The sequence below is a fragment of the Haliaeetus leucocephalus genome, unplaced genomic scaffold (genome assembly GCF_000737465.1).
Source record: "Haliaeetus leucocephalus isolate CR32 unplaced genomic scaffold, Haliaeetus_leucocephalus-4.0 Scaffold384, whole genome shotgun sequence".
Classification (NCBI taxonomy): Eukaryota; Metazoa; Chordata; class Aves; order Accipitriformes; family Accipitridae; genus Haliaeetus; species Haliaeetus leucocephalus.
Genome location: NW_010972820.1, coordinates 8,128,353 through 8,128,845, shown reverse-complemented (window position 1 = coordinate 8,128,845; position 493 = coordinate 8,128,353). Strand labels below are relative to the sequence as shown.

The 493-nt window shown below is 79.1% G+C and overlaps 1 protein-coding gene across 1 annotated transcript in view; it reads right to left on the bottom strand.

Annotated features, from left to right (window-relative positions):
- The window catches only part of FOXO3 (forkhead box O3), a 97,411-nt gene extending 97,127 nt beyond the window's left edge, over positions 1 to 284 (bottom strand). Inside the window, exon 1 of the mRNA XM_010573454.1 lies at positions 20 to 284. Coding sequence (XP_010571756.1) covers positions 20 to 253 — 234 coding nt within the window. The 5' untranslated portion in view covers positions 254 to 284. The remainder of the gene's footprint in view (positions 1 to 19) is intronic.
- Positions 285 to 493: the final 209 nt, after the last annotated feature.

Below are 493 nucleotides of genomic sequence, written 5' to 3'. Positions count from 1 at the left end.
CTTCTCCGCCGGCGGGGGCCGCGCTGCCGACGGCCATGGCCGAGCCGCCCCCCTCCTCCTCGTCGTCCTCCTCCTCGGGGATCATGGAGGCGGCGTCGGCGGGCGGCTCGCCGGCGGGCTTGGCTGGGCTGGCCTGCAGCTCGGGCCTCTGCAGGGGCCAGGTGCAGGAGCGGGGGCGGCTCTGCGGCTCGAACTCGGGGTCCAGCTCCACGTCCAGGGGCGAGAGCGGGGCGGGGGGCGACGCCTCTGCCATCTTGGTCTCCCCCGCGGGCGGCTGCGGCGGCGGGGCGCTGCGACGGGGCGGACGGCCGCCGACCCCGCTCCTCCTCCGCCGCCTCCTCCTCCTCCTCCTCGGTGCCGACGGGAGCCTAGCAGGCGGGGGACCGCGGGGCGGGCATGCCGCTCTCCGCTACGGGCTGGCAGGCTCTCCGCTGCACCCCGAGCCCCGCTCCCCGCGGGCGATGCGCACTCCGGAGCCGAGGGAGGTGGGGGG